The 14,114-nt window shown below is 46.1% G+C and overlaps 1 protein-coding gene across 2 annotated transcripts; it reads left to right on the top strand.

Annotated features, from left to right (window-relative positions):
* Positions 1–842: 842 nt before the first annotated feature.
* Positions 843–12,061, top strand: ZNF26 (zinc finger protein 26). 2 transcript variants are annotated; one of them, XM_033098567.1, is made up of 5 exons: positions 843–1,255; positions 1,487–1,544; positions 5,128–5,254; positions 5,504–5,599; positions 9,549–12,061. In XM_033098567.1, the coding sequence occupies exons 3-5, from the start codon at positions 5,155–5,157 to the stop codon at positions 10,898–10,900; spliced, it is 1,548 nt and encodes a 515-aa protein (XP_032954458.1). In that variant the 5' UTR covers positions 843–1,255; positions 1,487–1,544; positions 5,128–5,154; the 3' UTR covers positions 10,901–12,061. The 2 variants fall into 2 exon arrangements, with proteins under 2 accessions (XP_032954458.1, XP_032954457.1); XM_033098566.1 differs by lacking the exon at positions 1,487–1,544 and having other exon boundaries at positions 9,549–12,056.
* The last annotated feature ends 2,053 nt before the right edge of the window (positions 12,062–14,114 follow it).

Raw genomic sequence — 14,114 nt, 5'->3', positions numbered from 1 at the left:
GTTTAAAAAAATAATATATAAAGTCATACTAGAAGCTTTATCAAATAATGGGGGAAATGCAACAACATAGATGGACCCTAAAGGCATTATGCTAAGTGAAGACAGAGAAAGTCAAATAATGTATGATCTCATATATGCATTCTAATTTCAATTCAAACTATTTCCTAATTTTCTTTCAGATTTCTAATTTGAGTTAGGGATTACTTAAGTGTTTTTCAGTTTCCCAAAATCTGGAGATTTACTACATTTGTTCTGAGGTTGATTTCTACTCAAATTCCACTGTTGTTGGAAACAATGTATCATTTCAATCCTTTTAAATTTATTGAGAATTATTTTGTGGTGCACCATAGAACTTACCCTGGAGAAAGTTCCATGCACACATAAAAGTTATGCATACATAACAGTGTTTAGGTGGAGGTTCCGTGTCAATTACTTTGAGTGGGCTCGTAGTATTATAACCCTGGGAACTGCAGCTTGTAGCCTCCCTATCTGCTATACTCGGTGGTCTGAACTCTTATCTTGTTTGACATCAAGACCTGAGCACGCCTGCCCTCTCCACGGAGGCGGGACTCTTCCCGGGGCTGCGTCAGCTGTGCGGCCCAGAGCCGACCGACCAGGGCCGCTTTGGGAGCCCCGCCCGCCTGCCTTTTGGGTTAGGCTCTGGCGCGCCTCTCCGCAGACCCTCCTGCTGGAAGCCCGGCTTGTTATAAGAGTCCTCCGCAGAGGATTCTGGGAGATGTAGTCTTCTAGGTCTGTCCTGTCCGGCGCATCGACGCATGACGTACTTCCGCAGGCGCCGCACCGCAGCCGTAGTTGTTACGCGCCTGCGCGGCTGTTTCTGGCTTGTCGTCAGTGGACGTGAGCGGGCGGGGGCGTGCTGAGTTTCTGTGGCCGGTACCCGCCGGAGGCGCGGAGTTAACCCGGCCCGGAGCGTGCATTGCAGACCAGGGTCTTGGCCAGCTGCGCCTTCCCCAGTCGGTCCCGGGCGTGGACGGAGCCAGCCGGGGCTCGGTCCCTCCCGCGTCAGGGCCGCAAAACGGCACAAACTCATCGCCAGACTTGCTCTGCCCAGGCTCGGAGGCCGCGCGTGCCTGCGAGGGATTCAGCCCCCGACCCTCCCTCTGTGGGGCGCGAGATCCCCCTGGGTGGGCGGGGGTGGAGGCAGCAGGGAGCCCCTCACGGTTCGGTGGTCTCCTCCGCAGCCGGCACGCAGCAGCGCGGAATGGCCACCAGGTTCCGGACAGCTTCGTATTGGGTGAGTAGGGACGTCTTACTTCGTAGAGCTGACTCGGCGCCGAGTGTGGACACGTTCATCCCTTCAGGGCACATCCAGGCCTGAACTCACGGGCTGCCCTGCCCCCCGCCCCCTCTGTGCCCCCTGGATCTCACGAATCTGTGTCGATAGCTAACACTTTATTGCCAGCTGCGGACAGTGAACTCTGAGGGAGATGCGGGTCCCCACGGAAACGGTCCTCTGTCGTTTCAGGTTTTTCACACTCAAGTGCTGAGCTGTCTTCATGTCCAGACGTTTAGGGCCTCGTTAGGTAAATTCCCCTCCTTTTTTCTTACCGTTTGTTCAAATGGTTACTTTTTGTGTGCTGGACCCAGGGGCTGGTGCCGGCAGTGCAAAGATAAGTTTTGTACGATTCTTGTTTGAGAGGAGCGGTGCTCTGGCAGGGAGGGTGGCGGGTGAATGGGTAAGGAGAGCGCCTGGCCTCCCAGGCGTTTGGGGGTAAAAGCAGGAAGGAGCAGTGTTGTAGGCGGGAAGGGCCCGCGGACCACCTGGGCCATGCAGGCGATTGATGGAGTGAGCAAGAGGGAGACTGGGCCGTGCCGCGGATCTTCTGACCTGTCGTACACCGTGGTGGTTCCCAGCCTCGGGGACACTGTGGGAAGAGGTCTGCTGGGAAAGGGTGCAGTTTGGTCCGTGTTCGGTATGCAATGCCTGAAGCTGTATGTATAGCTCAGTGGGAATTCTTCCCTGGAAATACATAGGCTAAAGGTTCCTATGACAGCGTTAGCTCAGGATGTGACCGAATAGAGCCCTGAGAGCGACCGAGTGGAGGACGCAGGGCGATGAGACAAGGACAGGGCTGCGGTGAGAGGACAAGAGTGTTCACTTCTTGAAAGTTTGAGAAAAGAACTGAACAGAATGCACTGTCCTTTAGTTCTTTGAAGAAACGTTCTTTTCATCATTTACTACGTATGTATGTAAAGGATTCATTTTACTTTACTAGTGTCTTTCACTAGGTATTTTAATCAGAGTTAATAAATGAGATTAGACTACAGTTTGTGCTGTGCTGTGGTTTGGTGGGGATGGGTAATGCGGGCTTCTATAATGCTCTGTGCAGGCGTCCCCTCATTTTCTGGCTCTACATCAGATCAGGTACCATGGGAACTTTCTGTCCCTCGGATGTTGATAGAGCTTACTTTCAATATAGTGTGGGATCACTGGCTTTCTGGAGAGAGTTAACCTTTGGTTACTACTTCAGTTTATTGTGTGATCATTGACTAGTCAGTCTGGCTTTCCTAATTCTTCCTCTGCCAATTTTGATTACTTTCATTTTCCATTTCTTCTAAGTTTTCAAATTCACTAGAACAAATTTGTAGATAACAGTGAGTTCTGCTGTCATGTTTACTTTAAAAATGTGACTTCATTTCAACGTGATTGATATCTTAGGGAAAGATGGGAGCTTTCTGTGTGATTTCATAGAAACCTCTTTCCACGACTTTATAATAAGATGCAGCACCCCCTGGCAGGTCTTTTTCAAGGTAAAGTGCTATATTTATTGTGGCATTTGTATATTTCTTAACCATTAAATGTGTGTGCAACTGTTACTGTTTGTAGTAGGTTCCTGATTTTCTTTTATGTGTTGTTGACAAAGGTTTTATGCTTCTTCCCATAAGCTCTATGGTTTTACTGTGTGACTTTGCATGGTAGTGGTTTTTTGTAACGTACATGTTGCTATGACCAGTTAAATAATTCTTGGCCAATTAAAAAAAATTTAATAGTTTCTTTGTGTTTTATTCTTATCATGCTTAAAAAATAGGAAAAGGCTTAAAATAAAATAAACCTCCTGTTTACCTGCCTTTGTTTCTGTCTTGTCCCCAAATCAGCCACTTCAGTCTGTGTACCCTCGTGTGGTGTCTGCTTTCATACAGTCACACGGTCACAGGGGTGTCCCTTGCTGCATGTCTCCTCCCTCCGTTGTGAGGTAGCCGGCTGGGTGAATGAATGGTCTTGGTGCGCTTCCTTCGGGTACAGACAAGTCACGGCTTCATTTTCTCCGTCATAACCTCAGAGGTGTCCTGTCGGGTCTCCCTACCCTGGCCCCGGCCGTCATCTCTGCAAGAGCCCGTTGTGTTCTGGTCACAGCCTTCTTATTTGGCTATTAGTTACTTCCAGACAATGAAAGGACATTCTACACTTGAATCCCAGCTCCCGTTCTTTCTCCACTTGGTGCAGAGAGGACATGGGGGCTTACCTCTTTATTCCCACTTGATGTCCTTTTTGCCCCCGTGGGGGCTCCTCCTGGGTTGGGATGGGAGGGCAGTGGTTAGAGGACAGAAGCCGTTGTCTGGCGGTCAGTACCCAGTACCTGGGGTCACTTGGAGCTTGTGACAGGGCTGTACCTGTGCGTCCTTGATGAGAGCGACTCTCTCTCACTCACCTCTGCAGGCTCCCCAGAATGCACCCCTGCCTCTTCCCTCCAGGGTCCTTCTCCCGGCAGGCAGTCCTGCTGGGTAGCAGCTTGTATGTGTCATGGGGGGGTCATATCCGGGGGCCTCCTGGGCATCACCCTCACCTGCCTTTGCAGAGCATCCAGCAGTCTCCAGCTTCAGTTTCCCAGAGGGACACAGGTACCAGACTCCTTGTTTATAGAAATTCTTAAACACACGTCATTTCCTGTGGCTGAGCTGAGTGGACATCTGGGTTGCATGTGAGACACGGTCTCCTCCACCTCTTTCTCCCCACAGGCACTGTCCTTCTTGGGGCACTTCTCCCCCAGTTATCCACTTGGGTGACCCACTTTCCTCTCACAGCTTCTTCACTGCCTTCAGCCCCTCGTGCCCTGCGTTGCTCATCCCGTAGTCTTCCCAAACTGCTGGAAGGGCAGCGTCGTCGGTTTGCTTGGCCAGGACCCGTGCCATCCTCGTCAGCGCCCTCGTCTCCCTCTGTGTTCTGCCTCATCCCCCTCAGGACATCCTCTGTCCCCACGGGATGCTCTGCTCACGACTCCCTTAACTCGCGCTCCAGCCCCACTGCGTCCACCTGCCAGGGGGACCAGGACCACTCTTCCCTTCTCCACGGCAGTGAGAACGAGCTCAGATCTGAGATAGAGCGCACCTCTCTTGTTCATGGCCTCTGGGAGCTTCTCCTTACCTGGAATTAAATCTCAAGTCTTTACCATGTCCCTTGAACCCTGGTTGGCCCCAGTCACGGCCCCTAATTTTCTCGAAAGAAGGCTGTGAATTCACCTACTTGGCATTTTTTAAATTTTTATATATACATTTTGGGTTTTTTTAGGAGGGCGCAGCTCACAGTGGCCCATGTAGGGAATCAAACCAACAACCTTGGTGTTATTAGCACCACACTATAACCAACTGAGCCAACTGACTACCTCTCTCTCTCTCTCTCCCTCTCTCTCTGTCCCTCACCCTCTCTCTCTCTCTTTCTCTATATATAGTGCCAGGCTCTCACTCCCACCGACACCCAAGATGGTCTGAGCAGCTGACAAGATGATAGACCAGCTGCAGGGTCAGACCTTCCTGTGTCTGGCACCCTTATGTAGAATTGTCTTCTCCATCTCTGTAAAGTATACATGCCCTGCTGTGTTTTTATCAGATGCGAGACACCTAACTTCATTTGCACGTCTAGATGTCTGTTTCCCTTCCAAGACTGAAAGCTTCTTGAGGCCAGACGTAGATTTTCTTCTTCCTGAAATCTTCAGGACACAAGACTATCTGGCGCAGAGAAACTCAGTGATTTTTTTTTTTTTTTTTTTAATTCTCTGTCCGAGGAAATGCTGACCTGGAGGGATGTGTCTCCTTTCCCGGCCCCCCTGCATCTTGTCCACGTCACCTAATGTAATTACATTCAATTGAACGGGCTATGTGTTATTACAGGGATTATTGTCATTCAAGGATATATCTATGGAGTTCACCTGGGAAGAGTGGCAGTTACTGAATTCTGCTCAGAAGTACCTGTACAGGGACGTGATACTGGAGAACTACAGTAACCTGGTATCCGTGGGTAAGTCCTGCTTCTCTGTGTGAATCATAAAGTACCTTCCCCTTTCCTTTGTTCATCTCCTTTGGGGTCTCTGAAGTACTTAAGGATTATGGACTTGAACTTCAGAGGTCATGTGTTCTAGTCCCTATTCGGCTGTCACCTCCTAATTGTACTTTTTCCCCAAATGTGACAAGCAGTTTCATTTTTGTGGCCTCTCCGTCCCTAGCAATTTGGGAAAATCCCACGTCCTTTGTGATTTCCCATTGACAGGGTATCATGGCAACAAACCTGATTTGATCTTCAAGTTGGAGCAAGGGGAAGAGCCATGGACAGTAAATGCCAAGGTCTCTCATCAGAGCTGTGCAGGTGGGTGAGTGGGACCCAGGATGGCGGGAGGTGTGGAGCACACCCCCTGGCACCCAGGCGGCATGTGTCTCGAAACCTTTGCTTGAAGTTCGAGAAGCCCTGGGTTGACTTGGGGTGGGAAGGAAATGGCTATCGGTCCTCATGTTTGGGCTCCTCCCCAGCTCTGAGAGGTCCGCATGCTGTTTTCTGGGTTGGTTTCCTGCCTTCTGTCACCTTCTTTCCTGCTTTCCTTCCCATGGTCGTGGACTGCATCAGCCACCCAGGCCTTGAGAGCATTTCCCTTTCCTCTCACCTTTTGGGGTGACTCAGACACTGCTTCCCTTCCGTCCATTTTCTTTTCCTCTCACAGTACATCCCTTCCGCTTCACCCACAGTCTTTCACTTCCTCCTCTTGCCTTGACTGTTGTAGGAGATTTCATCACTTCTTTCTGTCTTCTCACACTGATTACTTTGAATAAATAACTGTTACTTTCGTGGACACTTTTCTTAAAAGAAGTCCAAAACCTAGCCTGCTTTCGTCTGTACCGTGTTTCCCCGAAAATAAAACCAGGTCTTATATTAATTTTTGCTCCAAAAGATGCATCAGGGTGTATTTTCAGGGTATGTCTTATTTTTTCATGTACAACAATCTCCATTTGTTCAAATACAGTCATGTCATCTTCTTCTGGAACATCCTCATGATGTACTAAATGCGTCTGTCTGGCTGACGATCTTAACTGGGGCTCATTTTCGGGGTAGGTCTTATTTTCGGGGAAACACGGTATTATTAAGTAGTTTTACCACCTTCCATTCCCCTGGCTCCTTTTCCCTTTTGAGTTGCCCAAAGGAGTTTGTTTCCCAACTCCTTGGCTGTTTGCTCCTATCCTGTAAGTATGGAAAGGCTCTTCCGTTCTGAAAAGTTAAGCTTTTTTTCTCTTAGTGCTGTAACATCAGACTGGATGTTTTCTTTCTCTTTTCTTCGTTCTAGTCCTGGGTTTTACGTGTTTGCAGGAGACCCTGTACTTGCCCACTTTTCATTCTCAGTGTCAGAAATGGGCCGGGACTTCTTCCTCAGTTTTCCCATCTTCGTTACTGCTGTTGCAGTTCTCGTCCTGTGTCCTGACCTCTGGGGGTCACTTGGGGCACCATGCCTCCTGTCTCCTTCGCTAGCCTCAGGACTGCTTCTGTTCCTGTCGGTATTTGATCCTGTGAAAATACCTTTGTAGTTGTGCCTCCTCGATTGTCACCCAGGCCAGGTGAGTATTCTCTCACACTTGCATAGGTCAAATTCTTGGCCACATTTGCGAACGTGAATCTTCTCTTCAGCTGTTGCTGCTGGATTTATTGTCGTAAGCATCCTGTCAGCAGTCTGAGAAATTAAGAAGTATCTTAAACCCCTGGTTCAACCAGAGTGAACAGGACAAGACTTATCATCTCAGGTGACCAGTGTCTGCTACAGGGCAACAGCTCCACGGTGCCTTAACTCAGAAGCTCGTGACGTCAGGGATCAAGGTTCCCTCTGTCTCCCCTTTGGCAACGTCGGATGCTAGCTTTTCCCTTTAGCACGGTTGGGTCACATGCAGACAGCAGGAAGCACTGGGTCAATCCTGTTTCTTTCCAAAATGTCCCTTTCATTGGTGCCCATAGTCTTTCCCAGAAGCCTGGCATGTTTTCTTATAACTGACATTCCAGTGCCAAACCAGTCAAGGTTGGCAAACAGGCCCTGTGCCTGCCAGCTAGACCACCTGGATGGTATCCTCACCAGTCAAGGCTGCTGCACAAAGTGGGGAGATGCCTTGGGGACATGGCGAGTGGCGAGTGTCAGAGTTCCCTTTGGGTGTTCAGCCCAACGCGCCCTTCTTTCCAACGGCACTCCTTCAGAACGCTGGTGTGAGCATGAAAGCTCACCAGCCCTTCCCTCATCCTAGAGCCCAAGTGCAAGTCTGGGATCCTTGGGTGTGTGCGGCACCATCAGGCAAGTGAGACAGCCCTCACGGTGTGAACTGACACGTATGGGACGTAGACTGTCTATGCCAGACACTCACAGCGTATGGAGGACCCAGGACATTCTGGTAGAGCCTTCCTTCCAAAGGGGACGTGGGGAGAAACAGCAACCGCCGGTCCAATTGCTCACCCCATCTCCTTTAGAACAAGGTTAGGGAAGACTTTTTGCCCTTGTATTGGTGTAATTTCCTTGTTTGCCAAGGGTGCAGCTCCTGGCACTTTCCTCAGAGACAGTGTGCCCTCCTGTTGTGCTCCTTGGCCACAGATGAGAGAAGGTCTGGGGACAGTGCCCTTCCTGGGGGCTGTTTATACTTTCATCAGCCCACTTCTGTTGGTGCAAGTTTCGGGGCATTTACGGTTGAAGAATCGTAGGCTGTTACCAGACCCGGGTTAGTGTTCCCTTCAAAACTTAACAGGCTCCAGTCATTTCCTTTTTCTCTGACAAATTCTGGTAAGCCAGGGACAGCAACCCAAATGTTGTTTAGACATAGTCTTTCAGCCTGAGAACCCTCTCTTCTAGCCCCCCATCTTAGTACTCTCACCTCTAAACCTTGAGCCCAGTGACCCCACTTTTGGGCACAAGCCATAAGCCGACTCATTCCACCTCTGTTGGGAAGAAAGTGTTGAGCAAGAAATCCTGAGGAAGCAGGAAGCTACTAAAGAGCGACCACAGCCATCCTGTAATGACAGGAGGAGGGCTGTCCAGACCGGGACCTGCCGCTGTTTCCTTTGACCCCGTCTGTTTGTCACACTCATCATGTTAGTCTTTGGGCCTCATGGGGGACCTTCCCATTCTCTCTGCATCTCCTGTCAGCCTTGAATGTAATGGGCTCCAGGGCTGTTCAGGCGTGCCATTTGATTTGCACATATGCCCAAGAAGCTGTCGTCTGTCATGTCATTTAATACCTTTTAGTGCTGTGGACGCCTGCTTCCTACTGGCATTGAACGGACATCTGCAGCCTGTTTGGTACCTCCACTTCAATAGTGAACTGAGGACTTAGATGTAGTATGATCCAAGACAAAAGCCTTTCGTTTTCCCTCCACACGCGTTTCTATTTCAATGTTTTCCATCTCAGAGCGGCTCCACCCAGCTCTCCAGTTTGAAACCTCCACCCAGCTCTCCAGTTTGAAACCTCTGAGCTGTTGCCTTCGCCCCTCTCAGCTCCCACGTTCCCTCTTGGCAGCTCTCCTAGTTCTCCCTCCAGGTGTGCTGCATGCTGGCTCAGCTCCAGAAGTCCCGTTCCAGCCACTGTCCAGTCACCTGGACTACTGCAGGGCTTCTAATCTGTGTCTCTGCCCTTCACCCACTCATTCGTTCTGTAACAGCCAAAACAGTGGGAAAGTCTTCTCAAAAAGCACAGACGAATTGAGATGTTCTCTAACTGAAGTCGTCTGGGTTAGAGGAAAGGTGTTTGGCCATCGTCCTGCCTTCACTCTGCCCACTCAGTGCATTTAGCTGTCTTGGCCTTTTTTCCATTTCTTAACCATGACGGTCGGGTTCTCTCCTCAGGATCTTTGTACTTGTATTTCCTCTGTTTGTAATGCTCTGTCCCTTAATTTTCTTTGGCTCATTCAGTCTCATTTTTAATGTCTCATTGTGCCTACTTGTCATATCCTGGTGATGCCATACATTCTGAACTCACTTTTTGAGTGAATTCCTGCAGTAATAAAATTCAGACATACAAGAATTGCCATGGCTCCTAAGAGTGGGCTGACTGTTTTAAAAATCATGTGGACTGCTTCTGATTTCCTGCCCACTTCCACAGTGGCCTTGGTTTGCTTTGACTCAGGTCCCTGCACCCACCCTGCGCTCAGGTGTGTGCACACCTGGCCAGTGTTTCTCTTAACCATCGTCAGGCTTGTTACCAAAAGGAAGAGACTCATTACATGGCAGCTCTAAAGCTCTTTAGTTCCATATCAGGTTCATGTTATGATTTAAAAAATGTTTTGTTTTTTTTTTTCCTAGAAAGCTGGAAAGAATGGTTCTGGAAAAATCAAGATGAGCTGGAAAGTGTTGAGAGAAACTATGCTTGTAATGCACTTGGAAAACTTCATCTGAGCAAAACCCATTTTTCTTCACGACAGAGACTCCCGAAGTATAGCAGTCACAGAAGAAGTTTGACACAAAAGTCAGCCTTAACCAGAAGCTATCTAAGAAAGAATCCTGACAGGTTTCATGGATATGAACAATCATATTTTCTTAAGCATCAAAGAGCTCACAGTATAGAAAAAAACTGTGTGTGTGGTGAATGTGGGAAAGCTTTTCGTTGCAAATCACAGCTCATCGTCCATCTCAGAATTCATACAGGGGAGAGACCTTACGAATGCACTAAATGTGAAAGAGCTTTCAGTGCCAAGTCAAACCTTAATGCTCACCAGAGAGTTCACACCGGAGAAAAGCCCTACTCGTGTAGTGAGTGTGGGAAAGTCTTCTCTTTCAGGTCACAGCTCATTGTCCATCAGGAAATTCACACAGGAGGGAAACCTTATGGCTGCAGTGAATGTGGGAAAGCCTACAGTTGGAAGTCACAGCTTATTCTACACCAGAGAAGTCACACAGGAGTGAAACCCTATGAGTGCAACGAATGTGGGAAAGCCTTTAGTTTGAAGTCACCATTTGTTGTCCACCAGAGAACTCACACAGGAGTGAAACCCCATAAATGCAACGAATGTGGGAAAGCCTTTAGGAGCAAGTCCTACCTCCTTGTTCACATCCGGATGCACACCGGAGAGAAACCCTATCAGTGCAGTGACTGTGGGAAAGCTTTCAATATGAAGACACAGCTCGCTGTCCACCAGGGGATTCACACGGGCAACAATCCTCACCAGTGCAGTGAATGCGGAAAGGCGTTCGGCAGGAAGGAGCAGCTGACTGCACACCTGAGAGCCCACGCAGGAGAGAAGCCCTATGGGTGCAGTGAGTGTGGGAAGGCTTTCAGCAGCAAGTCCTACCTCGTTATACACAGGAGGACGCACACAGGAGAGAGACCCTATGAGTGTAGTTTCTGTGAGAGAGCCTTTTGTGGGAAGTCACAGCTCATCATACATCAGAGAACTCACTCAACAGAGAAGCCTTATGAATGCAGTGAGTGTGAGAAAGCCTATCCTAGGAAGGCCTCACTTCAGATACACCAGAAAACTCATTCGGGAGAGAAACCTTTCAAATGCAGTGAGTGTGGGAAAGCCTTCACCCAAAAGTCATCTCTCAGTGAACACCAAAGAGTTCATACAGGAGAGAAACCATGGAAATGCTCTGAGTGTGGAAAATCCTTCTGTTGGAATTCAGGGCTCCGCATACATCGGAAAACTCACAAGTGAGAAATGAGAATGAAGTAATGTTAGAGGCATTCTAACAACTTGGTCCTCGGGAGACTTCAGATGCTGCTATAGACAGGACAGATAAGCAGGAAATCCTAAAAACACACTCATCAAAGAAGTTAGTCATTTGGAATGCACATGCAAACGCTTTTACAAAGTCATTTACAAATCCTTGAAGATGAGAATAATGGAAGGAATTAAGCAGTGACTGTAGCAAACGTGGTGGCATCATTATGAAAGTTTAATGTGGAGAATTCATATGGAAAACACTGTAAATGTAATAAATTGGGAAGCATTTTCCCATCGAAAATGTGTCATGTGCAGAGTCACATTCCAGCTTTGAAGCTGTGTGTTAGAGTGAAGAAAATCTCAATTATAAATGGTGGACTTTTTCATGGTAGTGTGTAAAGTTTTTTAATATGTAAATACAGTAGTGGTCAGGAAAACAGCCAGGAACATATTCTAAAGGTTAACGGATATTTCGTGTGACTTTCCTGAGCAACACTGAATAGCATTTTTTAAACTTTTGGTATTTTTTAATGTAACTTGTTACATATATATATATATATATATATATATATATATATATATATATATATATTTGATAGTTTGTGGGACATCCCCCAATATTCTCCATATTAAATGCTAAATATCCATATTGTGTCTATTTCTTAACAATATAATTCAAATAGTGTGGTTTTTGATAATTGAAAGGATACAGTTCTCACTTCCAATGATTTTTCTCATTCAGGAGTCCACATGAATAGGGCTGGCAGTTATTACAGGGCTGCATGTAGTGAACACTGAATCTATTTTAGTTCAGTGTCTTCCCATTGATCGATAAAAGCACTCTGGTTTTCTCTGGAGAAATCCCTGCCCTCTGTGTGTGCATCCTGTGGTAGTGTCTTTTAAGATACCCTTTCCACTAGCCACAGGTGACCGGTATGCCCACTGTTGGGGAATGGTAGCCTGTTTTCAGTCTCTCATGAACCAGAATGGAAATGTGGGAACTCATATATTGTCCCAGAACGCTAATGAGACTATCAGTTACTTCTGCTCTATTGATTTCCCAGAATGACTGGGTACTATCCCTTTTCAAACCTGATTTTCTGGCCTTATGTGTGCTTCCTTATGTCTTTTCAATAAAAATGTCTTTTTTGGCAAAAGTTAAGGAGAATGAGTTTCTTGTAACCTCAGGGCTTTAATTGATAAATTGTGGCTCTGGAGTAGTGTGTATGTGACAAACTGTTACAGAAAAGTGGGGTATGTGGTTTAGTTATTTTTCCTGAAAGACGAGAATCAGATTGTTCAGATTTATAAGATGGAATGTTTCTTGCCCGTCGTATGAAATGGTGTTATTGTTTGTGTACACCACTCACCTTGTGGTCCCTGATGTTCAGATTCTGGGAACACTGGGGAACGACTGTGAATAAAAGTTCACATTTATGAGGAAATCAGGGACAGGAGATGAGATGGCTACTTCTGGTTTTATCAGCTCTTAAGTTCGACAGTGACAGACCTGAAGCCCCGAAATCTCATCCCAAGGCAGAGTATTGAACTTAGTAAGTCCCTGTGACATTGCCAAAATAACTCCTTACTCACAGCTGTGGGGCTGAGGTGGTAGAATTAAAATAGGAATTTGGCTTGCTGAATTGAAAAAGCCATCCGCCTCAAATGCTCACTAATCCCTGAGGTAAACATGCATTGGTCTAGAAAGGTCTCTTGATCCCTTCTCACTATGTCCTCATGGCCTTCCCTAGGGTGTTGCCTGGGGATAGTGAGCTCCCTGGTGTCTCTTCCTATGAGAACACTAATCCTATGGGATCACAGCTCCAGTCTTAGGACCTCATTTAACCTAAATGTCCTTAAGGTTAAAGAAATAGAGGCACACTGGGGGGTTAGGATTTCGACATGAATTTTGGAGGTACACAAACACTCAGTGCATAGTACAATAACCAATAAGAAAATGTACCAGGGGAAAAGCACGTTCATGAGATCAACAGGAATGATACATTATGAATATATACAATGTTGAATTTAAAATGAGTCTTAGGAATCTTATAAAAACAAACAGAATTTATGAATAAAATTATAAAATGCTATTAAAATTCATAACAATTCAAAAGAAAATTGACAGATTCATTGATGTGGTAGAGTCAGTATAATAAAAATATTAACTCTTAAAAAATATAAAATTTAATACAATTGCAATCAAAACGAGGCTTTTTTTTTGAAATGTGACAGATTCTAACATTTACATGACAGTTTACAGATCTCAAACTATCCAACACAATAATTACAAGCACAACAATTACCGAAATTTTCCCTTTTAGATAAAAGAGGTTTTTTTAATGCTAGAATAATCCAACAATGTGGTAGTCACACAGCCATAGACTAATAGATCAATGAAACAGAAAAGACATTCCATAAAGGTACCTTTGAACAAATAGGAACTTCAGGTACAAAAGAAAGAAATTTACAAATATTGAAGAAAGAATGGGCTATTTGATACTTGATGTTACGGTTTGAACTGTGTCTCCCCTCCAAATTCACATGTTGGAGTCCTAACTCCCCCACCTGCAAGCACCTGACAATGTGACTATTTGGAGATGGGGACTTTAAAGAGATAAGTAAGGTAAGATAAGGTCAAATGGATAGCCCCAAGCCAAAACGACCAGCGTCCTTATAAGAGATTAGGACATAGACACACACAGAGGGACAACCATGTGAGGACAGGCACCTACAAGCCAAGGAGAGAGTCCTCAGAAGAAACGAAATCTGGCAATACCTTGATCTACTTCCAGTCTCCTGGATATTAACAAAATGTTGTTTAACCCACCCAGTCTATGGTATTTTGTTATGGCAGCCTTAGCAAACTAATACACTTGGGATTAAGAAATTGGCTTCCCATGTGGAAACAAAATGAAATTAGATCAGAATCTCACACTACAGGATTACACACAACTCCAGATAGATTAAAATGTAAATGTCAATGCTGAGTGCCAAAACTTAAAGATAATACAAGGAAGTATTTTATGGTATCAGGATGAAGAAGGATTTCTTAAGACACTTAAGGAAACCATAAAGGAAAAACTAGATAAATTTTATATCAAAACTAAAATCTAAGAGATCAACAATTTTATGAACAAAGTTCAAAGACAAGGAATAGACAGAAAAAATTAAAACATTGAGGATTATTAAGTATACATTCAAA

Source organism: Rhinolophus ferrumequinum, chromosome 25 (genome assembly GCF_004115265.2).
Source record: "Rhinolophus ferrumequinum isolate MPI-CBG mRhiFer1 chromosome 25, mRhiFer1_v1.p, whole genome shotgun sequence".
Taxonomy (NCBI): Eukaryota; Metazoa; Chordata; class Mammalia; order Chiroptera; family Rhinolophidae; genus Rhinolophus; species Rhinolophus ferrumequinum.
Note: the sequence above shows the minus strand (reverse complement) of the source record. Positions and strands in the feature narration are given on the sequence as shown.